Source organism: Orcinus orca, chromosome 1 (genome assembly GCF_937001465.1).
Source record: "Orcinus orca chromosome 1, mOrcOrc1.1, whole genome shotgun sequence".
Lineage (NCBI taxonomy): Eukaryota > Metazoa > Chordata > Mammalia > Artiodactyla > Delphinidae > Orcinus > Orcinus orca.
In genome coordinates, this window is record NC_064559.1 from 200,374,159 (window position 1) to 200,398,696 (window position 24,538).

The following is a 24,538-nucleotide window of genomic DNA, read 5'->3' on the forward strand; positions in this document are numbered from 1 at the left end:
GGAAATCAGGGTGAGAGATTGGGAAATAGGGGCAGAAGGCTAGGATCCTCGGGAACAGGCTCCTGCCTGCGGGAGTGGGGCTGGACCTGGGCGGGGATGAGTTAGGAGACTGGGCCCTGAAAGGCGGGACGGCCTTCCTGTGAAGCCCCCTTGCAGGCTTTCCTCATGGCCTTCACCTCGGACTTCCTGCCACGTCAACTTCACGCCGGCGCCCGCACCCCCTGCTTACCTTGCCTAGGGCAACCACACGCCCTGCAGGTGGGAGAACCACCGTTCAGGCCGGGGCTGAACGCGGTGGGGCGGGGCCTGCTTGGGAGGGGCGGGGCCCTGAGTCTGCGGACCCGCTGGGCCTGGCTGGGGGCGGGGTGCTGAATCTGGAGGCGGGGCAGTGAGCTTGTGGGAGGGGTGGGGCGGGGCCTAACTGGGAGGGCAGGAAGCTGAGTCTAGGGGGCGGCTAGAGGGCAGAGCTGGCTGAGGGTACTGCTAACCTGGCAGGGCCAGGCTCTAGGGTGGGGAGGGGTGGGTGTGCCGGTCGCGGAGTCGAGAACCTCGCGGGACTCCGCGCCCTCCTCAACCCAGGTACAAGGGCTTTCGCGACACTCAGAGGAATCTCACCCTCTTCTACTGGAAGCTGCTGGCTGTGCGTCTGGGCTTCATCATCACCTTCGAGGTAGGCTCAGCCATCTGTGCGTCGGACGGACCCGGGTCCAAGTTCAGGCTGTGCGGCTGACTGGCTGTAAACGGGGTATATTACAGAATAGGATCTACTTCATAGGATCGCTCTGAAGATTCAGTGGCAAGTACTTGCACAGCACAGTGGGTGCTCAGTGAATTAATGTCACGACTACTACTATTATTGTCTCTTGGCAACAGCCCTGGAGCTCCTTCCAGCTTTGCTCAAGATCCTCTTTCTCTAGCTCTGATTCTAACAGGGTCCCTAGTGTTAAGGGGTTCGAATTATACCTCTGTGTCTTTGGGCAAATGAGGACCTCTTTATGCTTCGGTTTCTTTACAGGTAAAACAGGGGAAGTAATTTACTCACCTCCTAGAGTTGTGAGGATTAACTGAATAAATACCCGGAAACCCTCAGAATAGTGCCTTGCACTTAGTAAACGCTCGGCAGATTAAGATTGCTAAAGCAGTCCTTCTCTTTGGCCCCTCCTTCTCCCCAGCACGTGGTGTTCTTCCTGGGCGTCATCGCCTGGCTCCTGCCCGACGTGCCAGCCTCCCTGGCTACCAAGATAAAGCGCGAGCGTTACCTGGCCAAGCAGGCGCTGGAGGACGACAGGGAGGCGCTACTTTCGGTTAGCGCCGCCCACGGACCCTGGCCCCACCCCTCTGACCACGCCCCTATGCCTGCCCCCAGGCCTAGGCTCTGCTTTCTTGCCCCGCCCTCTTGTTTGGCCTCGCCCAGAGGGAGGATTGGCCGCTTGCCCTCAAATTTTCGCCTGGCCTCCCTCTTCATCCAGCTCTGCGCACGCCACGCCCCTTCTTTTACACTGTTTCCACCACTGTCGCTTCTGCTCTGGAGGGCCCTCCTGCTCAGCCTGACCTAGCCTTGCTTTCCGTCCACTGCAGCAAGGGCGCTGTTCCCAGAGCCCAGGACGTAGGGTCGAGTGAGGAGAGACTGCCCTTCCAAGACCCTAGTTCCCCCAGGATCCTCCCTCCTTTGGGGTCCTCTGCTTCCAGCTAGGGGTCTGGGCAGTACCTTGGCCAGCGGCCCCAAGGTCGGCCCTGGAGTTGGGATGAGAGGGCTGGGGTTCTCTGAAGACCCCTAGTCCTGCATTGCCTCCCTCTTCATGTTTCCAGTGTCCTGCTCTATGTGCAACGCTGACAATAATCCTCTCTGCGCCCCAGCGTGCCACCTCTCCATGGACATCTGGTCCCCAACCACTCTATGCAGTGTCTCCTCATTATGTGACTGTGCTCTGGGGGGCGAAGTGGATATGAAGGAGTGAAGGGACCTAACCTTTCTGAACTGAATGGCCAGCGGTTGGTAAGGGAGAGCTCATTAGGGTCTGGGCGTGGACCTCCTGCCCTGTATGCTCATCAAGACCTGTAGTGTGTCAATAGTAATGAAAGTGTCTATAGTTAGGTCAGCTGAGACACCTCCCAATGGACTTCCACACACTTTTCACCAGATCCTCCCCAAAGCCTGGTGAGGCAGTACTGGGCAGTAGTTAAGGGCACAGATTGGTGGTGGAGTCACAGACCTGGGTCTGAATATGAATTCTGACTTTTATTTGCTGTGTGACCTTGGGCAAGTTCAATTTCATCATTTGTAAGATAGGGACTTCATAGAACTGATGAGAGATTTAAATGGGATAATGTACTTAACATGTACAAGTCTCATGTCCTCATCTGGTAACTAGGAGCAGTAACAGTATCTGTCTGGGTTGTGGGGGATATTAAATGATTATTTATGTGAAGTGCTCAGAACAGTGCCTGGCACACAGTGAGTGTACAATAAGGGTTGTTAAGCAACGTGAGTATTAGTATTTGTATACATCTTCATATTAAGTGTCTGGCAATTACCAATTGCTCAAATAAATGGCATGCGAAGGGGATTCCCTGTGGTCCATTAGGACTCCGGCGCTTTCACTGCCAGGGCGGGGGGTTCAATTGCTGGTCGGGGAACTAAGATTCCACAAGCCTCACTGCGTGGCCAAAAAAAAAAAAAGAAGGCATGCGAAGATTGCATACCACTGGGGTATTTGAATTTTTTTTTAACATCTTTATTGGAGTATAATTGCATTACAATGGTGTATTAGTTTCTGCTGTATCACAAAGTGAATCATCTATATGTATACATATATTCCCCTATCCCCTCCCTCTTGCATCTCCCTCCCACCCTCCCTATCCCACCCCTCTAGGTGGTCACAAAGCACAGAGCTGATCTCCCTGTGCTATGTGGCTGCTTCCCACTAGCAGTTTTACATTTGGTAGTGTATATATGTCCATGCCGCTCTCACTTCGTCCCAGTTTACCCTTCCCCCTTCCCGTGTCCTCAAGTCCATTCTCTACATCTGCGTCTTTATTCCTGACCTGCCCCTAGGTTTTTCAGAACCTCTTTTTTTTTTTAGATTCCATATATATGTGTTAGCATACGGTATTTATTTTTCTCTTTCTGACTTACTTCACTCTGTATGACAGACTCTAAGTCCATCCACCTCACTACAAATAACTCAATTTCGTTTCTTTTTATGGCTGAGTAATATTCCATTGTATATATGTGCCACATTTTCTTTATCCATTCGGGACATTGAATTGGTTTTTTGAGGGCTCATTCAGTGTGGACTAGAGCCTGGGAAGTCTGGTGGAGGAGGCTGTTGGAGATGGTGAGGGTGGGTCATTACAGGTAGCAGGGGAGGATAGATCATTCATGAGGAGCTGTGATGCTGGGAGGATGGCCAGGATGGTGCCAGGTGTGTCACATCACTGGCTTTCACGATTTCCGTCTCCCAACCATAGAGATGAGTGATCCCTTTATAGATGCTGTAGCAGGCTCAGAGAGGATCAACACACTGCAGAGTTCTCAGGATCCCTGAGGAGACCAAGGCTTGGGAGTTTCTCTGCAAAACTCCCAGGATGCTCCCCAGCCCCAAGAAGCCCCCTGAGCACATCTCACATTTGGGAAGCTCCAGAAGAGGGGTGACCTGTCTGTCCCCTGGGAGGAAAAGCAGTGCCTCCCCCATCTTTAGGATGTCGGTCTGGGGTCCTTCAGAGCCTCTCCTGGGCATAGGACTCCCATTGTTCCAGCCCCCCTCTTGTACCTCAGACTGGCCAAACCGGTTCTGGGAAAGGGGGGCGGGGAGCAGGCACGTTGAGACAGCCGCCTGCCCGCCCGCGAGGTTCCCTCCGCCCTTGCCTCCCCTTCTCCCTGCCCCACACAATACCCGGGAGCTTGCATTGCCTGGCTCAGGGGCCATGCTGACATCGCCCCCTGAGGACCCGGCTGCATCCCCAGAGCTCTCAGGGTGTCCTGGAGCCCTGGACCGTGCTGGAGGCTGGACGGAGCTCCCTGGCTGAGGTAGGGCCCCACCTGGCTGCCAGCAACCCCTTCCTCCTCCCGCCAGTCTTCCCAAGTGAGTCCTTTGTGCAGCCTGCCTGGCCTCTGATCCTGGCTCCCACACACTTAAGGCCTCTTGGGGCTCCACAGCCTGCTTGGCCTGGATTCCCTTTCCAGTCATGACCTCCCACTTGGCCTTGTCCCTTAAGGAGAAGAGGGGCCCTGGCAGGGCCCTACTCCTCAGGCAGCAGGGCAGGGGGCACCAGGGAGGGGGAAGGGAAAAGCTGGGCACAGGAGGTCAGAGATGCTTTCTCCGGACCATAGTAGTGTCCAGGGACCTTCCCTGCCAGCCTTACCAAGTGGGCCCATTGTCCATGTGATTAGCAGTGCCCACTGGATGGGACCCTTTCTGGCCCTGTCCATCCTTCTCAGCCTGCAGAGATACTCACGATGACCAAAGTTTCCTAGGTGGGGTGGCTGAGAGGGGCCCTAGGGGCTGCTCTACAGATGGGCACACTCAGGCCCAGGCCCAGGCTATGATTTGCCTAAGGCCAGTGTCAACGCAGGGCCTTGAACGTTGGCAGGGGTTTTCCCCTGTGGGTTCCAGACTAACCCTTGCCTAGTGGGCACTAGAGTATCCCGTGACAATGTCTTGGGCAGGTAATGTCCCTCTGTTACCTGGGGCCAGTCTCTTCCTGAGGTTTTTTTTTTTTTTCTTCTAGCAGAGATAAGCTATAAACACTATGAACACAGTTCTGCACCTCCTTGGTCCCCAGCATTGAGGCTGAGTGGACAACATCCATGGAAGGCCACAGGGCTGGCATCCTGGCTGGATGGTCATTCTCATTGTCCCTTGGCCTGGACGGAGGTGGAGGCTGACCCACTCCTGACTTCCTCCCTAGGGACCTGCCTCCAGCCTTGTGGCCCCTGAGGAAGCCTTACACGCCCTCTCCATTTACCCAGCCTTCTCCTCTGAGGCTTTAATAGGGGGTGCTCCTTGGAATTCCCTGGTGGTCCAGTGGTTAGGACTCTGCGCTTCCGTGGCAGGGGGCACAGGTTCGATCCCTGGTCAGGGAACTAAGATCTCGCATGCCGCGTGGCATGGCCAAAAAAATAAATTTTTTAAAAAATTGGGGGTGCGGGCTTCCCTGGTGGCGCAGTGGTTGAGAGTCTGCCTGCCGATGCGGGGGACACAGGTTCATGCCCCGGTCCGGGAAGATCCCACATGCCGCGGAGCGGCTGGGCCCATGAGCCATGGCCGCTGAGCCTGCGCGTCCGGAGCCTGTGCTCCGCAACGGGAGAGGCCACAACAGTGAGAGGCCCGCGTACCGAAAAAAAAAAAAAAAACAATTGGGGGTGCTCCTGCCCCAAGGGTTCCATGTTTTGCTCATTTATCCCTGCAACTGACAAGGGCAGGGGGTTCCTCCCTGCCCTCTAGGGGCTTCCAGAACCCAAGTGGAGAGAATCACCCAGAATACAAGGGAGCAGAGTGTGTATTCTTGCACATGTGTACCCACAGAAGCAAGTGGGACTTCTGTGTTAAGGACTTCTGATTCCAGCAGAGAAAGAGACCTGTCTGGTGGGCAGTGGTCCCCTGTGTCTCCTGCCACATGCTCCTACAAAATAGGGTGTGTCTCACCCTCACTGCCTCAGTTTCCCTAATTCTGTGATGGCTGAAGCCATCCATCTGACTAGAGAAAGACTAATAACACTCAGAAGAATGACTGTCAACTGCAAAGCTCCCACTATGTGATAGGTGCTTCATATGCATTATTCTTTTTTTTTTTTTTTTTTTGCTGCGCCGTGAGGCATGCAGGATCTTAGTTCCCCGACCAGGGATTGAACCTGTGCCCCCCTGCATTGGGAGTGAGGAGTCTTAACCATTGGACTGTCAGGGAAGTCCCCCTGCATTATTCCTTTTTTTTTTTTTTTTTTTGCGGTACGCGGGCCTCTCACTGTTGTGGCCTCTCCCGTTGCGGAGCACAGGCTCCAGACGCGCAGGCTCAGTGGCCATGGCTCACGGGCCCAGCGGCTCCGCGGCACATGGGATTCTCCCGGACCGGGGCACGAACCCGCGTCCCCTGCATCGGCAGGCGGACTCTCAACCACTGCGCCACCAGGGAAGCGCCCCCTGCATTATTCTTAATTCTCCTATTAGCGTTTTGAAGCATGACTGTCCCATTTACCAGATAAGAAGAGACTTGCTCCCTGTGGGGAGGGTCTGGAGGAGTAACTGTCCCTCAGGAGAAGCCACCCTACCTGTACTCCAGGCAGGGGATGAGAAAGCAGGGGAAGCAGGTTGAGGGACTGCAGAGAGTGGGACCCAGTCACAGATCCAGCTGTCCTCCACTGGGTCCTCCCCTCTTTCCCTCTCTCCCAGGGTCACTGACACTGTCACTGTTTCTCTCATGCCGAGGCTTTCTCCCTATCTCTGTGGACCTGGGTCCTTGGGTATTTCAGCCAGAACAGTTCACTCTCACTTCCTCCAGGATGCCTTCCTGGAATGCCCGGGTTGAGCGGAGCCCAGCACCCTAATCTGACGGTTCCTCTGGGTTGGCTCTTGCCAACCTGGATTGTAACTGTTTTCATTTCTGGCTTCCCCACGAGACTGGCAATCCTGCGGGGCATGAAACATTTGCCCATGTGTCTCCCCGAGTTTTTCCGGGCTTCACATCTGTCTCTGAATATCTGGTCTGTCTGAAATTTTCAGTGTCTCTGTCTCTGTGTCTCCATCTCTGGGTCCCTGAATGTCTCAGCGTCTGTGGTTTTCTGGTTTTGAGTGCTTTGGGGTCTTGGTTTCTGGGTTGCTGTCTAAAGGGTCTCAGTTTTCCAGGTCTCAGTCCCTCGGTCTCTCAGTCTCTGTCTCCTGGGTCTCCTGGCCCTGCGAGGCTGGGCACTGCCCCTTTGGCCTGAAGGGGCCTCTGGGGGGTCCTCGCTGCCCAGCCTGCCCACAGCGAGGCCAGGCTAGGGTAGGCCCCCGCCCAGCCCGCTGCCTGTTCCCTCCCTCCCTACCCGCTTGCCTTACCACAGGGTTTGATGAATCAAACTCTTTGTCTGGGTGGGATCTCCCCCAGCCAGCTGGGCAGAGAGAGGGCTTCCCCTGCCGGAGCAGCCGAGCGACATCAGCTGTGGGCCTTGGCTGGAGAGGTGAGGGGCTGCAGGAGGGCAGCCGGCAAAGGGCCACGGGGCAAGGGCTGGGGGGCTCAGACCCCTTGATCAGTAGACCTGTCCTGAGGCTCCGGCAGCCTCCCTCGGGACGACATCCTGCCCAGAGAGGACCCATTCAGCCTGGCCCGATCCTGGGGCGGGGAGCTGGGGTAGGGAAGAACCCCTCCCTCACCCCAAGCTGAGGGGCTGGGGCACTTCCCTGCCCGTCTCTTGGGAGGGCCCAGTCTGATCTGCGTGGTGGCCCGCCTGCCAGTGTGTGACCCTCCCAGCCAGCTTGGCATGGGTGTGGGCACCGCTCAGCGCTAAAGGCTACAACTCTGGGCGCGGGAGGGGAGGTTGGGTAACACCAAAGCAAGGATTTCTGGGCCTGTGTTTGTATCTGCATCATGGTGTGTGAGTGTGAATGGAACAGGAGTGTGAGAAAACTTGAGTGGACATGGAAATGTCTGATGGGTCATCATGTGTTTGTGAAAGTCTGAGTGAATATATGTACTTGTATAAAAATGTGTGTGAATGTGTGAGCCTGCGAATTAGAAATGTCTGAGTATATCTGTGAAAGTATGTATGTCAATGTGTATACTTGGAAGAAAATGTGTGTGGATGTGCATGGAACAGACATGGGTTTGTGTGACAATGTGTGTATCTGTATGTCTGATTGCATGTCAGTGAGAGTTAGGAAATGTGCAAGGTGCTTAAAAGCACAGACTCAGAAGCTAGACTGCCTGGGTTTGAATCCTGGCTCCATTATTTACCAAATAACAACTTCTGTGCCTCACTTTCGTCACCTGTAAAAAGGGGCTAATAATAGTATCAACTCGGGGTTGTTGTGAGGATTAAATGAAATAAGATGTGTAAAGTACTTGGCCTGTCATTCAGTAAGTGCCAAGTAAGCATTAGCTATTACTATATAATAAGGTGTGTGTGTGCTTGTACAGATGTGTGTACACAAGGCTTTGTCCAGGTCTCCAGGACATGGTGCTTACTGGCCAGCCCTGCTGTCCTGTGTCTCGCTCTGATGCCTTCTCCCCTGCAGGCCCAGGTGGGTGGCAGAGCAAAGGAGGAATGGACTGTGGGCCACCTCCCGCCCTCCAGTCCCATCTGGCTGGGCCACCTGGCACTGCCCACCGCCCAGTAGCTGTGTGCCAGCAGGAGAGTCTGTCCTTTGCGGAGTTGCCCACCCTGCAGCCCCCGAGCCCTGTGTGTCTGGATCTCTTCCCCGTCGCTCCAGAGGAGCTGCAGGCACCTGGCAGCCGCTGGTCTCTGGGGACCCCTGCTCCTCTCCAAGGGCTGCTATGGCCACCATCCCCAGGAGGCCCAGACACCGAGATCTCTACCGGTGGGGGAATGCGGCCCAGCAGGGCTGGCAGCTGGCCACACTGTCCTAGTGCCCAGTCCCCAGCTCTGGAGGGACCCTGGAGTTCCCAGCACCTACAGCCACAGCGTCGGGCCAGCCACGGCTCGGAGAAGAAGTCAGCCTGTGAGTTACTCAGGGTGGTGGGGGGGTGGCCTGGTGGGGAGGACGGGGAAGAGGTTGGGTGGCTCTTTTAGGACCCGTAAGCCCCCAAATTCCCCAAATAGGTGGGACAAGTGATAGATTTTAGTGATAAGGGAACTGGGGCTCAGGGGAGGCAAGTGACTTGTCCGAGGTTACACAGTGAGTGGCTGGCCTGGCCTCCCTGGTCCTTTGCCCACCCGTTGCCGACTGCAGTCAGGCACTTTGCTTCCTCTCTGCCCCTCTTGTTGATCCCATTACTCTGGGGAAAGGACCCGGCAAAAACATTGGCCTTTCTCATAGGCACATCCCCCTGATGCTCAGGGCCACAGAGCGGTGGCAGGGAGGAGAAGAGAGACCCAGTGGATGCCAGCCTATTCTCTCTCACCCCACCTCCCCCTGCAGGGCGCAAGATGCGGGTGTACCAGCAAGAAGAGGCCCTTGGCAGCCCTGAGGCCCATGCTGTCTTCCTAGAGCCAAGCCAGGCGACAGAACAGGCCCTGAGAACAGCAGAGCCTAGGCCGCTGGAGCTGCCTGGGCCCACCCGAGTGGGCCTCGAGGGGCCTGAGCGGAGGCGCTTCTCAGCCTCTGAGCTGATGACCCGGTTGCACTCTTCCCTGCGCCTGGGACGGAATTCGGCAGCCAGGGCACTGACCCCAGGGTCAGGCCCTGGAGCTGCTGCCCGGGAAGGTACAGCCTCCTCCCCTGGGCCCTAAGAACAGCCCAAGAGCCAGACGCGGGGTGGGGCACAGCTCACGCGCACTGGATACCTGAGACTGGGGCCTGGTCAACTGGAGTGTGGTGGTGCCCCGGTGCCCAGCGCCACTCTTGGGGCCACCCTCCCTCAGCTCTTGCCCCCTCCAGGGAAAGCGTCTGGAAGAGAGTCGCGCAGTGTAGAGATGCGGGTGGACGCTACGGCGATGCCGGCTCTTGTTGACCTGAGCGGGGGCCACGGCAGCTGGCCCGAGCCCAGGTACCACCTCCCACTGCGGCCTTGGGTCCGAGGCGGGGAACAGGTGAAGAAGGGCCCTGACACTCCCTTTCTTAGGCTAGATGCGCAGGAAGAGCCGGCTCCGGGTTCCAGAAGCGCCAGCGAGCGGCGCCAGTCACGGTTCCTCCTTAACTGTACGTGGGAGGGGGTCACCGAGGAAGGGTCTGGGGGCTTTGGTGTACTGGGAAACTGGGGTTTGGAGAGTTGAGAGGTAGGGCTCTTGTGAGAGGGAGAGAATTGAACTCTCAGTATCCAGCACAGGGGCTAGCACGCAATTGGTGCTCAAGTAGTGTTCGTGGAATGAGTGAGTGAATTAATGAATTCACTGAGTCCCGCTATCCGAACCATCGGAAAGCCTGGTTAAGCGAGGCGGGCCCTCGGGGGAGCCTGGGAAGAGCCGGGCAGGGATGGCGGGCGCCCCACGGCCCTCCCCCGCCCCTCTCCCCGCCCAGCGGTCCTCTACCAGGAATATAGCGACGTGGCCAGCGCCCGCGAACTGCGGCGGCAGCAGCGCGAGGAGGAGGGTCCGGGGGACGAGGCCGAGGGCGCGGAGGAGGGGCCCGGGCCGCCGCGCGCCAACCTCTCCCCGAGCAGCTCCTTCCGGGCGCAGCGCTCGGCGCGAGGCTCCACCTTCTCGCTGTGGCAAGACATCCCCGACGTGCGCGGCAGCGGCGTCCTGGCTACGCTGAGCCTGCGCGACTGTAAACTGCAGGAGGTGGGCGCCGGGACCCGGCGGGCGGGGCCGGCGGGACTGCCAGCCGTGGGAGGCGGTCCTGGGGCCCAAAGAGGCCGGGGCAACATAAGGGGCGGGGTCAGGAGTAGGTGGTCCGCGGACTCTGCGGCGACGCGGGCCGCAGGGGTACCCGGCCAGCGGGACTACAAACTGCAGTAGGTGGGCATGGGATCCAGCGGGGAAAGAGGGACCACAAAAGAGGGGCTGTCAATGGGGAAGATGGGTCTAGAACACGACAAGGTGAGGCTGGATGCAAGCGAGGACGCAGGAGCCCTGGAGTCAAAGGCGAGTGGGGAAGCTCGATGGAGGGGCGTTGTCAACGGGGCAAGGCCTAGGATAGGGCAGGGCCAGAGGAAGGGCGGAATCTGGCTGGGCCTTATGACAGAGAACACTGAAAGCGGGGACTGGGATGGGGGAGCCATGCAGAGCGCAAAACGCAAGGTGCGCGCAGGACCTAGCGAGAAGAGCAGGGGCGGGGTCGGAGGGGGGCGGGGCTAATGGGAGGGCGCACCAGGGAGGGGCAGGGCCATCAGAAGACTAAGGCCCGGCTGGATGGGCGGAGCTAGGGGCGCAAACCAGGGCTGCAGTAGGGTTTGGACAATCGCAAGAAGCAGGAGGCGTGTCTCCGAACCCCATCTGGCGCCAGATCCTGGGTGAGGCTAGAGAAGGGGAGGCGACACAGGAGTGCAGCTACGTCTGAGGAGGTGGTGTCCAGGGCTTGGGGTGTGCGTGGTGGGCGAAGCGGTCGCATTCAGCGTGGGCTGGTTCCGCCTTTTCAATCCTGCGTCCGCCCTCACTCAGGCCAAATTTGAGCTGATTACGTCCGAGGCCTCATACATCCACAGCCTGTCGGTGGCCGTGGGCCACTTCTTAGGCTCGGCCGAGCTGAGTGAGTGTCTGGGGGTGCAGGACAAGCAGTGGCTGTTCTCCAAACTGCCCGAGGTCAAGAGCACCAGCGAGAGGTGAGGGAGTGGTCTGGCCTCGCCGGGAGTCAGGGACCGAGCCTGGGCTCCCATATCTGGGGTCTCATCCTGGTGCTGGCCCTGACCCCTCTCTGACCTTTCAGGTTCCTACAGGACCTGGAGCAGCGGTTGGAGGCCGATGTCCTGCGCTTCAGCGTGTGCGATATTGTGTTGCACCACTGTCCGGCCTTCCGCCGCGTCTACCTGCCCTATGTCACCAACCAGGCCTATCAGGAGCGCACCTACCAGCGGCTGCTGTAGGGCTGGGGGCTCTGAAAGGGGAGGTGGGGGAGGATAGGGGAGTCTCAGGCAGCAGTAGCCGCAGAGGACTGGGTGAGGAAGGGTGACCTGGGAGGGGAAGGGTACCTGAGAAGGGCTCTCTCCTGAGAACGCACCTCAAGGACAAATGGGGTGGCTGGAGTTGTGGATCCAGAAGTTCAGGGTCACCTGTGATCGCAGACCCTCCCCCTCCCCATTTTCCAGCCTGGAGAACCCCAAATTCCCCAGCATCCTGGCTCGCCTGGAGGAGTCTCCCGTGTGCCAGCGTCTGCCCCTCACCTCCTTCCTCATCCTGCCGTTTCAGAGGATCACCCGCCTCAAGATGCTGGTGGAGGTACCTAGAGGGCACCAGGCTGTGGGGAGGGCTGGGTGGGGGAGATGCTGCTGTGCCCTCTGCAGCCCCTTCCGGGCACCCACAGCTGGGCAGGGTCACTGGGAGAGGTCACAGCCTGCCTCACTGTGCTGACCCCACCCTCCAGAACATCCTGAAACGGACAGCACAGGGTTCAGAAAACGAAGACATGGCCACCAAGGCCTTCAACGCACTCAAGGAGGTGAGCTCGGCAGGGCGGGGGATGTCTGGCTTCCAAGGGCCTCCCCGGAATCCCTGTGTGCCTCTAAAGGAGCCCCAGCCTTCAGAGTCTCTGGTCCCCAGGTGGGAGCCTGAGGCTGGGCTCTGGGAGCCGGGGTAGGGGGCGCTGCAGGTGACCCACCTCTGGTCTCCCCAGCTGGTGCAAGAGTGCAATGCCAGTGTGCAGTCCATGAAGAGGACGGAGGAGCTCATCCACCTGAGCAAGAAGATCCACTTTGAGGGCAAGGTGCGTGACCTCAGCCGATAGGATGGGGCACGCGAAGGGGCAGCCCTGTCTCCTCCTTCCCTGGGGGCTGCAAGCCAGTTCATCACTGTCCAGCCCTCCCATCCCCTGCCCTGTGCTCTCTGCCCTGCCGCCCCCGGCCTGACCTGGGCTCCCGCTTGCCTCCTCTATCGTCCCAGATCTTCCCGCTGATCTCGCAGGCCCGCTGGCTGGTTCGGCACGGGGAGCTGGCGGAGCTGGCCCCGCTGCCCGCGGCACCCCCTTCCAAGCTGAAGCTATCCAGCAAGGCGGTCTACCTGCACCTCTTCAACGACTGCCTGCTGCTCTCCCGGAGGAAGGAGTGAGTCGGGGCGGGGGTGGGTGTAGGTGAGAGTGGAGCTCTCTTCTTCCCCGCCAACGGGCTCACAATCAGTCCATCTGACAGGCTGTGCTCCCAGGGCTCCCTGAGCCTTGGAGGTTCCCCTAGGAAAGGCAGAGCCAGGGCAAGTCCATCTTCTGGACCTGAGAATCAAGGGCTGAACTGTGTGCCAAGAACTTTGAAGCTGCTCTGAGCTTAAGCTAATTGGAGCAGAGATTAAAAGCACAACCCTAGAGTCCCAGTCTCCCCTGAGTCATAATGATACTAATCAACATTTACTGAGCGTGTATTCTGTTCCAGGCATGCTATGTGGATTGTTCCCTTTAATCCTCTAATCATCTTCCTGAGAAGTAGTCTCCCTTGTTTTTCTCAAGATCATGGAGCTAGTAAGTGCAGGAGCCAGGAGGAGGCCAGGTCTGTCTGATGCCAGATCGCAGGCTCTTAACTATTGTACTGTCCTGTCTTCCATATGTAAAATAGAAGGGAGATTCAATGTGATGATATGTGAAGAGTTTAGCAGAGTGCCTGGTACATAATGAACATTCACTCAGCATTAGCCTTGATTATTATGTTTGGGATGAGGGAGAGACTTCTGGAATGATGTAAGCCTTAAGGCTGGATGGGACATCTTATGCCATGAAAAGGATGGACATCTTATGCCATGAAAAGGATGGACATCCTATGCCGTGAAAAGAGTTCATTGCTGATTTACTCATTCATGCAATGACGCATCACTGAATCCCTGTTCTATACTGGGCCCTCCAAAGTGTGTAGGAGCTCTCAGACCAGTGAAAATACATCCTGATAACCACCTGTTCAGGGTTTTGATGGAAGGGGGTAGTATACTGTAGTATCCCGTGGTGTGGGGTGAGAATCAGTAAAGTTTCACAGAGGAAGGAACATCTGAGTTGGGTTTTGAAGGATAAGTAGGAGTTTTTCAGGTAGAGGAATTTGGGGGAATATAGCCAAGTCACAGAAGGGTACAAGAGCAGAGTATGTTTGGGAGACGATGAAGCCTAGTATGGCTGGATTTATAGAGGGGAAGGGCAGGAGAAGGAAGTTGGGATGTTGAAAGTCATGGCAGGGAGGCTAGACTTTCTGAAGGCAGTAGGGAACATGGGGAGTTAAGCAGAGGCGTGATATTTACTCCAGGCCAATTTGGAGAATGGGCTGGAAGGGCAGAGACCAGAAGCTCTTGTGACTGCCCAAATGAGAGTAGATGCTCCAGAAGTGGTAATGGGCTTGGGGATAACTGGATTCTGGGGACAATAAGGAGGTAGACAGACAGGACACAGCTACTGGTTGGGTGTCGGGGGAGAGGGAGGAAAGAGGTGAGAATGAGGACTGCGTCTCCTTTTGGGCAACTTGGTGGCGTCTTTCACTGGAATGGGGAACAGTGGAGGGACCTGGTTTGGGGTAGGAGATACTGGTTTTGTTTAGATGGGTTGAGACGAAGGAATTTATGGAACATCCTTGACCCACCCACCCACGCATCCTTCCCACAAGGGTTTATCAGACCCAAACAGTGGGCCTGGCAGTGTTGGGCGCTGGGATACAGCGGCAAACGAGACAAAGTTCAGCTTCTCTACCAGTTAGAGAGTCAGACACGAAACAGTCCATAGATCTCATCAGGGGAGATGCCCAGTTGGTTCTTTGGAGCAGAGCCTCCAGGAAGAGGTTCAGAGAGAAGTGAAAAGTGTGCCTGGGGGCCAGGGACTGGTCTCCATCACCTTCCACCTCTGTCAGTGAGCCAGCACGAATGCAGCCCCCGTTCCTTTTAGGGACTTTGCTGGCTGCCCTGTGCAGCCAGGTTTCTTTGAGGAGGGTCCTAGAGGGACAGGTGACCCCTTCTCCTCTCTTGCAATCAGAACTCACCTCGTCCTGAGGGTGGGGGCCGGGCTGACCTCGCCTCCTCTGGTCCTGCAGGCTGGGGAAATTCGCTGTCTTCGTCCACGCCAGGATGGCTGAGCTGCAGGTGAAGGACCTAAGCCTGAAGCTCCAGGGCATCCCTGGCCACGTGTTCCTCCTTCAGCTCCTCCATGGGCAGCACACTAAGCACCAGTTCCTGCTGAGGGCCCGGACAGAGTGAGTGGGATTGGGTGTGGGGAGAGGACCCCCCGGCAGGCACAAGGCCTTTATCTCTGGCTTCAGGATGGTGGCATAAGGCTGGACATGGGCAGAGCTGGCATCCAGGGTGTCCTGCACCTGTTCCGTTCTTATGCTCAGAGCTGGGTGGGCACCGGCTTGGGAACAGGGCCGTGGGTGGGCCCTGGGGTAGAGAAGACCTGATTCTGGGTCCCAGGTCTGGACATCGTATCCAGTTCTCCCAGCTCCGGTTTCACCACCCTGGCCCTGGGAGACTGCACTTTGCATGTTGTGACAACTCAGCCCCCCTTTCCCTAGAAGTGAGAAGCAGCGATGGATCTCAGCCATGTGCCCCTCTACCCCCCAGGAGGACAGGGAGGTCATCAGCGAGGGGGAAGGTAACAGCCTGCCCCCTACCCCCACTAGAGCCACATTCCCTGGGCTGGGTACCTCATTGCTCTCCCCTTTCCTCCAGCCCCGGGTGTCCTGTTGCCAGCAGGGCTAGTGCGAAGAGAGATCAACTGGCCTGGGGCAGGCAGGGGAAGCTCTGTGAAAGCTTGAAGGATGGGTAGGCTTGACATAGGACAGACCAACCTCCACGTGCACAGGTAGCACCCTGGAGATGACATAGCCTTTTACATCCTCCCATTTCGTCCCCATTTTACAAGTTAGAAAACAGATTCAGAAAGGTAAAGTGACTTGTCCAAGTTCAGCTAGTAAGTGGCAGAGCTGGGACTGGAACCCAGGTCTGCCTCTAGCGTTGCATCAGTTGCAAAGAGGACGGAAACCAGAGTGGCTGGGGCATGGGGGTGGGGGTGGTAGGATGAGGGATCTGCTCTGTTGAGCCAGAGGCTTCTCTGGGTATGAAATGAGGCTGGTAAGCTAGGGTGCGGCCCAATCAGAGAGCATCTTGGTGTAGTGGGTACCAGGTAGCTTTGGAAGGTTTCTGAGAGAGGGTGTTAAGGCTAAGCTAATGAAGGGGAAGGTAGGGAACTCACTTCCACCCAGTACCTTCCATGTGCCAGGGTGCTAGGGGCTTTGTATATGCCTTTATTTTATTTAATCCTCATGACGATCCTATTAGTCATTAGTCAAAAATCCTATTCATTTTTCCTATCTGAGAAAACTGAGGCCCAGGAATGTTAGGTAACCTGCAAGGTCATACAGCCAATAAGCTGGTCTAGCCCCAAGGCCTGTGGTTTTCCCGATACTCCCAGCCCACCTAGTGTGGTAGACGCAGCTGAGGGCCTGGACTGGAGCTGATTCTCTGACTTGAGCTAGAGGTCCTGTTTGGGTTGGAGGGTAAACTTCCCACTCCAAAGAGGTGGTCAGGGAAGGCCCCTGAAGGATGGGGAGGGGCAGCCATGAAAAGATCTGGGGACAATCATTCCTGGAAGGCGGAACAGCCAGTGCAAAGGCCCTGAAGGAGGAGGGAGCCTAGAGTGTTTGAGGGACAGCAGGGTGACAAGTGTGACTGAGCTTCATGAGCGAAGGAGAGAGGGGAAGATGAGGGAGGTGAGGAGGTTAGCAAGGGGGGCCACACCAGGCTGTGTAGGGCTTTGTAGGCTGTGGGGAGGACTTTGGATTTTATTCTAAGAGGAGCGGGAAGCCCTGGAGGATTATAAATGGGGGAGTGATGTGGCTTGAATCTCAGCTGAGAAGGAGGGACTGGAGGGAACACCAGAGTAGCATGAGGGGACATACAAAGGGACCATTACTGTTTTGTGGGGGCTTTCCGGGGGCAGTTAGACCAGGAAGTCAGGAACAAAGTATTGAATTGAGCTGGGAAGATGAGAGCCCAGGCACAGAAGCAGTATTGAAGCCGGGAGAGACTGGATTCACCTAGAACTTGTGTTTAGGGTCAGAGAAAAGAGTGGCCAGGGTGGACAGAGGAAAAGCAGCAGCAGAGACTACCCTCCCAGCCCTTATTTGCTCCTGCTGCCTCTCCCTGCCTCCCCCTGCCCCATCCTACCCTGGGGACTCCCTCACTCTCCCTTGGGCTCTCAGACCGCCCCCAGGTTCAGTGTGTCAGGACATACAAGGCACTGCAGCCAGACGAGCTGACCTTGGAGAAGACTGACATCCTGGCAGTGAGGACCCGGACCAGTGATGGTGAGAGGGGCCTCCTGGGAAGGCCGCCCTGATGGGGCTTCGGTGGCAGGAAGTAGCTAGGTAGCTAAGACTGCACAGGAAAAAGGTTATGCAAGTGTTGGTCAACCACAGCATTCAAGAATCAAGTTAAAAAAAATAAATAAATAAAATAAATTAAAAAAAAAGAATCAAGTTAGACAAGGGGAGGAACTTCCGGCTTGCAAAGATTAGGATTGAGAGTAACTGATGAGGGAGAGTGGGAAATCCCTTCTGAGAGGATGTCGGGAAAAACAGGTCAGAAGCTCATCTACAAGTCTGCTAGAGGCATGCTCCTTCCGGGATCTGGGGGATGCTGAGATGATGTCACCTCGGCCCCGGGGCTGCAGACGAGGCTTGTATCAGGGCCTAGGTGTTTCCTCGCAGACCTAGCCCAGGTGTTCCTTTGATGCCACTGATGCAACTCCTGGCCTATGTGCCCTTAGGCTGGCTGGAGGGGGTCCGCCTGGCAGATGGTGAGAAAGGGTGGGTGCCCCAGGCCTACGTGGAAGAGATCAGCAGCCTCAGTGCCCGCCTCCGAAACCTCCGGGAAAATAAGCGGATCACAACTGCCGCCAGCAAACTGGGGGAGCCCGTGTGATGGGCAGCCATGGCCTGGGACACCTGCTCCACACCCGGCTCCTGGACAGGCCTGGAGGGGGCCTGCAGTGTCTCCATGCCCCAAGATGCTGGCACTGGGACTTCTGTTCCGAGACCTAGCATTGAGAGTACAGGCTGGACACAGGAGGGGCTCTCCCCTGTCATACTACTCAGTGTCCACAATTCAGGGACGAGGGTAGTTTCTTCCTCTGGCTTGGGGGCCACAACTTGTGACCTCTGATATCTGGCAAGGGCTGGGGCCCTCTCCCTTTCCTGCCCTCGACACTGCCTGACTCTTGGTCCCTCTGGCAGGGACCTGGCTGGCAATGGCTGTGGTGCTGCTGGGTACTGGGACCTGTACATGTATATATATCTGGAGTCTTCTGGCCTGAGCCTGTGTGGGCCCTGGTTGCTGTGACCTGTCTGTAAATAAAGTCCCATAATGCCTTTGCTTGGAGTCTGTGAGCCTTTTGGTGCTGCCTCCACCCCAGCCCTATTTCCCCAGCTAAAGATCAGGAGGGTCTCTGGCTGCCTCCCACTGGGCATTGGCCCTTCTGTAGAGTTTACCTCTTAACCAGAGGAGGGTGAGAGAGGGGCTCTATATCAGTTAGGCTGCTTCGGGCTGCAATTAACAAAATATCAGATTCAAACAGTCTTAAATATTAAAGAGAATATATTAGTTCTTGGATTTTTTTCTTACAGCTTCTTTAACAAATTAGCACAAACTAGATGACTTAAAACAACAGAAATTTATTCCATCGCAATTCTGACCAGAAGTCTGAAATCAGTATCATTGAGCCAAAATCCAGGTGTCGGCCGGGCTGTGCTCTGTCTTGTAGAGGAGATGTGCTCTAGGGGAGAATTGTTCCCTGGCCTCTTCCAGCTTCTGGTGGCTGCCAGCATTCTATGGCTTGTGGCCGCATCACTCTACTCTCTGCCTCCGCGGTCACATTGCCTTCTTTGTGTGTCTGTCTAATCTCCCTCTGCCTCCCTCCTATAAGAATACATATGGTTGGGGCATCCCTGGTGGCACAGTGGTTAAGAATCCGCCTGCCAATGCAGGGGACATGGCTTCGAGCCCTGGTCCGGGAAGATCCCACGTGCAGCTAAGCCCGTGCGCCACAACTACTGAGCCTGCGCTCTAGAGCCTGCGAGCCACAACTACTGAAGCCCATGAGCCTAGAGCCCATGCTTGGCAACAAGAGAAGCCACTGCAATGAGAAGCCTGGTCACTGCAACGAAGAGTAGCCCCTGCTCGCCACAACTGGAGAAAACCTGTGCGCAGCGGCAAAGACCCAACACAGCCAAAAATAAAATAAATAAATTTAAAAAAAAATAAAAGAATACATGTGGTTGCATTTGGGGCACACCCAGATAATCTCCCCATCCTATAATCCTTAATTTAAATCCCATCTGCAAAGAACCCCCCTCCCCTGCCTTTGTCCTATAAGATAACATTCACAGGTTCCAGGGATTAGAATGTGGATATCTTTTTGGGGGGGAGCATTTCTCAGCCAACTGAGAAGTGTAGTGGCAGGATGGGCTTCAGGCAAGGCTTGATCCAGTGGCTCATTGATGTCACTGACAACCCAGCTTTTTCCATTTCTCTACACTGTTTTCCCTATAATTGGCTTCATCCTAAGGCTTCCAGGGGCTTCTTCATTTACATCCAAAATGGAGGAAGAGAATTGTCTTTGTCCTAGCATTCCCTGTCAAAGTCCCGGGATGTTTTAGACCTGCTTGGGTCACATTGCTACCTCTGGGCTGATCACGGTGGCCAAGGAATGGTGTGTGCTAATAGACCTAGCCTAAGTCATGTGCTTTATCTCTGGAACCAGGTTATATTCTCTGGAACCCCAATGGATCCCCAAGTGGAATCTGATGGCTGCTGCAAAGGAGGAGTAGGTGCTAGGGAGGCCAATGTTCACTGAAACCCAAGTCACCCAAGAGAGTGGAAGGACCTGGGAATAATGAGCTTGGAGATGTGTACGCACCTGAGGGGATAGGAGCATCCTTCATCTCTCAAGAGGAGGTCATGGGGCAAAGGAAACAAATGAGTTAGGGTGGTCCGAGAGGGCAAACATGGGCAGATGGGAAGAAGCTCAGACCCATGAAGAAGGCTTTGGGAATGACTTTCTAACATGAGATGGTGCAGGGAAGGTGGAATGTATGGGCTAAGGGGACAGACAGATTTGAATTTGAATGCTGGTTCATTTATATCCTGTATGATTTTTTTATTTTTTGGGCCACATTGGGAGTGCAGAGTCTTAACCACTGGACTGCCAAGGAAGTCCCCCGTATGACTTTTTTTTTATTAATTAATTTATTTATTTTTGGCTGCATTGGGTCTTCGTTGCTGCGCGTGGGCTTTCTCTAGTTGCAGTGAGCAGGGGCAACTCTTTGTTGCGGTGCGCGGGCTTCTCATTGCGGCGACTTCTCTTATTGCAGAGCACGGGCTCTAGGCACACGGGCTTCAGTAGTTGTGGCACGTGGGCTCAGTAGTTGAGGCTCGCAGGCTCTAGAGCGCAGGCTCAGTAGCTGCGGCGCACGGACTTAGTTGCTCTGCGGCATGTGGGATCTTCCTGGACCAGGGCTTGAACCCGTGTCCCCTGCCTTGGCAGGCGGATTCTTAACCACTGCGCCACCAGGGAAGCCCCCCCGTATGAGTTTTTAAAATATAGCTTTTACTTTGGAATAATTTTAGGTTTACAGAAACGTTGCGGGATTATACAGAGAGTTCTGTATACCCCTTATGCAGTTTCCCCTAATGGTAACATCTTACATGACCATGGAACAGTTGTCAAAACTAAGAAACCAACGCTGGTACATGACTATTAACTGAACTCTAGATTTTCTTCCGATTTCACCAGTTTTTCCACTAATGTCCTTTTTTTTTGTTCCACGAGCCAGTCCATGTTCCCACATTGCATGCAGTTGTCACGTCTCCTTAGACACCTCTAGTCTGTGACCGTTTCTTAGTCTTTCCTTGTTTCTCATGACCTTGACAATTTTGAGGAGTTCTGGTCAGTATCTTGTTAGACTGTCCCTCTGTTTGGGTTTGTGTGATGCTCGTGACTGGGCAGGAGCTGTGGGTTTGGGGAAAGAAGACCACAGAGGTGAAGTGCCCTTCTTGTCACATCATCCCAGGAGGCACGTCATGTCCCCATGACTTATTACTGGTTGTGTTAACCTTGATTACATGGTTGAGTTTGGTGTCTGCCAGCCTTTTCCACTGTGAAGTAACTATTTTCTCCTTTTCACAGTCTGTTATTTGAAGCAAGTGGAGCCCACACTCAAGTTGGGGGGAAGCCATACTCCACCTCCTGGAAGCTATATCTACATATATTATTTTGAATTCTTCTGTTAGGAAGATTTTTCCTCCTCCCACCTCCCCCTCCCCCCATTTATTTCTATCAGCGTGGACCCATGCCTTTATCTATTTTATTCTTTGGGTTATAATTCAATACTAAGTTATTTATTTTATTGTTCAGATTGTTCCAGCTTTGGCCATTGGGAACTCTGTCAGATTAGCTCCTGTGTCTGTGATATCCCCCATCCTTTTTTTTTCTTTTTGAGCATTTCCTTACTTTCTGGCACACGATGCTCCAGGTTCATGTTGTATTTTCCCTTTCTCAGCACCAGAATCAGCCATTTCTCTAAGGAGCATGGTTCCTTTTACTGAAGGGTGGTGTTTAGAAACTAAGATCTGGGCACTGGATGTGCTCATTGCTATTGAGGTGTCACTGTTTCTAGGCCCTTTCATCAGACAGAGGTAGGAAAAAAAATATATATATATATATATACACACACACAAAATATGATTTTAGGCAAGATGCATAATGGCTCTAAACCTCAGTTTCCACCTCTGCAAAAGGGGGATGGTGATAATAGTACCTACTTCACGGAGCCACTGTGAAATAAAGTATGTAAGGTTGACACAGTGCCTGGTCCATAAGAAATTGCAGAAAATGGTGGCTTTTATTGTGAGAGCTGCATAGCCAAAACACGGGAGCCCTTGTGAGGTGGTGAGGCCTCTGTTTCTTGAGGATTTAAGGAACTCGGAAAGTCCAGGAATGGGACTTCCCTGCACTGAGTAAAGACCAAACGGCCCCTCTGCTTCTTCCAGTGCTGAATCTGCACGGAGATAGCCAAGGTTGGCACCAGGTTGGCAAAGCAGAGGAAACAAGCGCTCCTCATTCAACCTGCCCTGGCACATCTGGCTGACACCGGAGTCTGGGCTAGGCTGCTGGGAGCTGGCGGGGGCAGGGGGTGGCTCTCTTTGGGGCCGTGCTGCCGGGCAGAGAGGCAGGCTGCAGAGGGTCCCATGGGGTCTACTTCAGGAAGTATATCCAGGCAAGCCATCTTGGGGGAGCCCCTCTTTCAGTGGTACCTCTGCCCAGTAGGCTGTGCCCTGGCATCTGGCCTTGACCAAGGACCCAGGGCCCTGCCCCTGCTTGCTGCAGGAGACGGAGGGAGGTGGGGGTGCTATTGGGCAGGACAGGAGATGGGTGGGCATGTCTGGGGCAGGGGTTTTGGGCCCCTGAGGCTGTCTGCTCAGCCAGTGTCCAAGCCGTGGGCTTCCAGGAGCTCATCTCAAAGGCTTCCCGCCCAGTGCCAAGCCCCTTCTGCAGTGACTGAGGGGATCCTGCTGTTCTCCGCCCCCCCAATAGTTCCCAAACTCTGAACCTATTGTTTAGAAGACTTTATCCTGAAATGAATTGAGAAAGAAACTTATTCAATTGTTCATTTTTAGGGCACAGTGAGGTTTCAGGGTGAACCAGGAGCCAAGCTTCAGCCCCAGCAGGCGCTTACCTCCGGGGCAGCCAGCATGGAGCCCACAGCACAGAGATATTCACCTTTCTTTGTTCATTCTCTCCCTCCCTCCTCTCTCTCCCTCTCTCCCTCTTTGTGCTTTTTTTTTTTTTTTTTAATATAGTTTAACTTATTGCAGTCTATTTATTTTATTAAATTTTATTTATTTTGGGCTTCCCTGGTGGTGCAGTGGTTGGGAGTCTGCCTGCCAATGCAGGGGACACGGGTTTGTGCCCCGGTCCGGGAAGATCCCACATGCCGCGGAGCGGCTGGGCCCGTGAGCCATGGCCGCTGAGCCTGCGCGTCCGGAGCCTGTGCTCCACAACGAGAGAGGCCACAACAGTGAGAGGCCCGCGTACCGCAAAAAAAAAAAAAAAAAAAATATATATATATATATATATATATATATATATATATATATATATATATGTTTATTTCTTTATTTTTGGCTGCATTGGGTCTTCGTTGCTGCGCGCGCGGGCTTTCTCCAGTTGTAACGAGCGGGGGCTACTCTTCATTGCAGTGTGCGGGCTTCTCATTGTGGTGGTTTCTCTTGTTGTGGAGCACGGGCTCTAGGCACGCAGGCTTCAGTAGTTGTGGCTCGCGGGCTCTAGAGCGCAGGCTCTGTAGTTGTGGCCCACGGGCTTAGTTGCTCCGCGGCATGTGAGATCTTCCCGGACCAGGGCTTGAACCCGTGTCCCCTGCATTAGCAGGCAGATTCTTAACCACTGCGCCGCCAGGGAAGCCCTACTGCTGTCTGTTTAGAGTTAATTTTGTTACAGTTTATTTTTTGGCCACACCACGTGGCTTGTGGGATCTTAGTTCCTCAACCAGGGATCGAACCCGGGCCCCCAGTAGTGGAAGTGCCGAGTCCTAACCACTGGACTGCCAGGGAAGTCCCCTTCTGTGCTTCGTTCTAATCCCCTTCATTCTCCTCTCTCTCATTTGTGTCGCCTGTGGGCCAGGTGGGCTCAGACAGCCTCCTCTTACCCTAATTGGTGAGACAGACAAGTGAACAGATGCAGTGCGGGGGCTACCAGACAGTTTTGAGAGTAGGGCAGGATGTGGGGCAGCAGGAACTCTCCTACTCTGCTGGCAGTGTGTAAACTGGCACAACTACTTTGGAAAACAGTTTGGCTGCATCTGCTAACGCCGAGTACATGCCCACCCTATGACCCAGTAATTTCACTTCTTTCTTTGTTGTTGTTGTTGTTTTTTTTAAAATATATATATATATATATATATATATATATATATATATATATATATATATATATATATATATGGTTTGTTTATTTATTTATTTTGGCTGCACCAGGTCTTAGTTGTGGCATGTGGGATCTTCGTTACGGTGTGCGGGATCTTTTTAAGTTGCAGCATGCGGGATCTTTTTTAGTTGTGGCATGCGGTATCTAGTTCCCTGACCAGGGATCAAACCTGGGCCCCCTGCATTGGGAGCACAGAGTCTTACCCACTGGACCACCAGGGAAGTCCCTTGCTTCTTTCTTTGCATATACGCCCAACAGAAATCTGTACACACGTGCCCCCCAAAACACGAACTATTTAAAATGTTCTTAGCAGTACTGTTCATTAACTGGCAAAAATACTGGAAATTACCCAAATGCTCATCGATGGTGAAATGGATAAATTCTGGTCTAGTCACACATGGGAATGCTATGAGTATTACCGTTCACATTGGAACAGTAATGAGAATAAACCATCGGCAACTATGCGTAAAGAGAGAGAGAAGCCAGACGCAAAAGGGGACTTCTTAGATAATTGTTTTTGCATAAAGTACAGAAACAGGCAAAACTAATTGAGGGGTAGAGGTCAGGGTGGGGATGCCCTGGGGCAGGACTAGTAACTTATGGGGAAGGAGTCTGATGATGCTGTTTATACAGGCTGTTCATTTGGGGACAATCCATTCAGCTAACCACTCAAGATCTGTGTACTTTATACCTGTGAGTAAACTTCAACAGAAACTTAACCCTGGTGAGAGGAACCCTGGGGCCGTGGGTGGGCAAATAAGGGAGCAGCCAGCTCTTACAAGGGATCAGGGCAGGCTTCCTGGAGGTGGTGTCACCCAAGCTACAACTTGAAAAGCTGA

General features: G+C 54.5%; 1 protein-coding gene and 1 long non-coding RNA gene across 13 annotated transcripts; one reads left to right on the forward strand and one right to left on the reverse strand.

Annotated features, from left to right (window-relative positions):
- Nucleotides 1-15: 15 nt before the first annotated feature.
- Nucleotides 16-22,786, forward strand: ARHGEF19 (Rho guanine nucleotide exchange factor 19). 12 transcript variants are annotated; one of them, XM_033433044.2, is made up of 18 exons: nt 16-258; nt 580-670; nt 1,173-1,304; nt 8,211-8,654; nt 9,075-9,359; nt 9,534-9,642; nt 9,718-9,794; nt 10,113-10,375; nt 11,195-11,355; nt 11,460-11,612; nt 11,839-11,968; nt 12,114-12,188; nt 12,363-12,452; nt 12,629-12,789; nt 14,734-14,892; nt 15,211-15,290; nt 16,900-17,004; nt 20,883-22,786. In XM_033433044.2, the coding sequence occupies exons 1-18, from the start codon at nt 166-168 to the stop codon at nt 20,984-20,986; spliced, it is 2,712 nt and encodes a 903-aa protein (XP_033288935.1). In that variant the 5' UTR covers nt 16-165; the 3' UTR covers nt 20,987-22,786. The 12 variants fall into 12 exon arrangements, with proteins under 12 accessions (XP_033288935.1, XP_049555471.1, XP_004272492.3 ...); XM_049699514.1 differs by lacking the exon at nt 20,883-22,786 and adding an exon at nt 18,682-18,963; XM_004272444.4 differs by lacking the exon at nt 20,883-22,786 and adding an exon at nt 17,466-18,069.
- On the reverse strand, nt 491-1,177 carry LOC117202371 (uncharacterized). Its single transcript, XR_004484705.2, has 2 exons — nt 1,043-1,177; nt 491-734 (listed from the first exon to the last, which is right to left on the reverse strand). It is a non-coding gene; the product is annotated as an uncharacterized LOC117202371 (long non-coding RNA).
- Nucleotides 22,787-24,538: the final 1,752 nt, after the last annotated feature.

Bases quoted from the DNA above. Each gene is read 5' to 3' on its own strand.
- ARHGEF19 (XM_004272444.4), top strand. From the start codon at position 166: ATGGCCTTCACCTCGGACTTCCTGCCACGTCAACTTCACGCCGGCGCC. The intron at 671-1,172 runs GTAGGCTCAGCC...CCTTCTCCCCAG, and splicing joins GCTTCATCATCACCTTCGAG to CACGTGGTGTTCTTCCTGGG. The intron at 9,795-10,112 runs GTACGTGGGAGG...CTCCCCGCCCAG, and splicing joins GTCACGGTTCCTCCTTAACT to CGGTCCTCTACCAGGAATAT.